Source organism: Galeopterus variegatus, unplaced genomic scaffold (genome assembly GCF_000696425.1).
Source record: "Galeopterus variegatus unplaced genomic scaffold, G_variegatus-3.0.2 Scaffold233, whole genome shotgun sequence".
Classification (NCBI taxonomy): Eukaryota; Metazoa; Chordata; class Mammalia; order Dermoptera; family Cynocephalidae; genus Galeopterus; species Galeopterus variegatus.
Genome location: NW_007726344.1, coordinates 566,048 through 567,981, shown reverse-complemented (window position 1 = coordinate 567,981; position 1,934 = coordinate 566,048). Strand labels below are relative to the sequence as shown.

The window sequence follows — 1,934 nt, the reverse complement described above, 5'->3', positions numbered from 1 at the left end:
CTGGCGGCGGCGGCCGGTCGTCTGGCCCCCACTCGGAGGACGGGAGCGGCCGGACGCCGGAGGGGACGCCAGGCTCCGCCCCGGCCCCACGGCCCCGCCATCCTGCCAGCGTTTCGCGCGCTGGCGCCTGACGCCGACGCGGCGAGGGCCAATGGGCGTGTCCGGCGGTGAGGCTCCGCCCCGAGGCCTCCCGGGCCTTCGCCCGGTTAGCATAATATTCGCAGTACCAGCCTCATTTGCATGAGGTGGCTGTTGGACTGGGACCCGACGTTTCGGGTCCTGGGGCACCGCTGGAGCGACTCCGGCACCTGGCCTCCCCTAGTATTGCGCGCCCGGGCTTTTCGCATGACCGCAGGTCGCCCCACATTTGGGCACCTACCGTCGAGGGCACAGCCCCACCACCCCGCCCCACTCCGCAGCCCGGGCTCTGTCCAAGGTGCTGCCATCTCGGGCCCGTTCGGACGAGTCCGGCCTGGAGCCGGCGCTCCCCCACTCCGGGGGTGATCTCTCCACCGGCCCGACTCCTCCGGGGCACTCCAAAGCGCTCCGAGATACCCAAGCCTCTGGAGGCGTGCCTGACGCGCCTGGAGCCCTGGGGCGAGGCTCTGCCCTTGGGGCGGGCTTCTTCGAGCTTGTGCTCGGCTCAACTCGCTCCCTGTTATTGCCCATGAGGCGCACCCTCCGTCCCGGCGCCCAGGACAGGGAGGAAACCGAGGGGAAGACAGGCCCTCACCCCGTCCACCCTGATCGAGGAACAGGAGGGCACCCCTTTTGTGCATAACTGTACCCACAACCAGTCTCCTCCCTTCTCCCCACTTCTACAGGACCTCGCCCACACATTCTTCCTTGTTCGTGGTCCTCTGCATTCCAGGCGGCTCCTTCATTTGCATGGACACACGCAACCCTCGGCTTCTGTGCCCTCATTAACATAGCTCCTTCCACTACCTAAGAATTCGCCCAGGCCTGTACCAAAATAGGTCCTTTATTCAAAGTCTGTGGCGGGCCTTTTGATCACTTTTGCTGACGTCTGACATTTCACTGAAGGCAGCAGTCCAGGATCACCCCAAGAGGAGCTCAAAGATTTCTGGAAGCAGAGACAGCCCCCACATCAAGGTCCATGGGAAAGACGGCTGGGTTCCTCTTGCCCTTTGGCTTCGACCATCTGGACCTCAAGGGTCAGGCCAAGTTCCCGATAATAGCACCAGATGCTTCCTTTTCGCTTTGTGGTCTCCCCGAGATGAGCAGAGGCCGAGCTGCCCTTAAAGGGTCAGAAGGCCGAGGTAGGGTGCGGCAAGGCGTCTCGGGATCCATCTCACTGGCTGTCCGGAGTCAGAGGGCGGAGATGAGCGAGCGCAAGGAGCTTTGGCTGGAAGCGCTCAGGGGACGGTAGCCCGCCGCAGGACCCTCAGCCTGGGGGTCCCCGGGGGGGCACGGTAGAGCCACCCCTCGGGGCCGGTGATACCACACGGCCCAGCTTTTCCCGGGGCTCCGGGAAGGCTCCAACGCCGGGGCCCCTTTACCCGGAGCCAGCAGACAGCTCCTAGAGAGGGAGCAGACGTCAGCCGGACCCCGACCCAACCCCACTGCCAGCATCCTGCGCTACCTGCGATCCCAAGTGCGATGCTCTGTGGAGACCCAAGGCCTCGCCCCCCAAGAATCCAGGAGTCCCTTCCTAGCCCCCTTCCCCTCTTGGGCCCCAGATCCCCACCAGGGCCCCCGCGCTCCGGGGTCACCGAGGCGTCAGGCACCCGGCTGGAGCCCGCCCTCAGGCCCTGCCCCAGCGCCCTCACCGTCGGCGCAGTAGACGCAGCAGAGACAGGAGCAGCAGCAGCAGCAGCACTGAGACGGCCGTCACTGTCGAGAAGACCCGGGCTGCGGGCGCACGGGTGAAGTGAGGACCGGGCCCGGAGGGGGCAGTTCCCCGCCTCCCTCTC

The 1,934-nt window shown here is 66.1% G+C and overlaps 1 protein-coding gene across 1 annotated transcript in view; it reads right to left on the bottom strand.

Annotated features, from left to right (window-relative positions):
* Nucleotides 1-966: 966 nt before the first annotated feature.
* The window catches only part of KREMEN2 (kringle containing transmembrane protein 2), a 3,744-nt gene continuing 2,776 nt past the window's right edge, over nucleotides 967-1,934 (bottom strand). The window contains exons 7-8 of the mRNA XM_008566314.1: nucleotides 1,791-1,872; nucleotides 967-1,540 (exon numbers count right to left, since the gene is read on the bottom strand). Of these exons, the coding sequence (XP_008564536.1) occupies nucleotides 1,330-1,540; nucleotides 1,791-1,872 (293 nt within the window). The 3' untranslated portion in view covers nucleotides 967-1,329. The remainder of the gene's footprint in view (nucleotides 1,541-1,790; nucleotides 1,873-1,934) is intronic.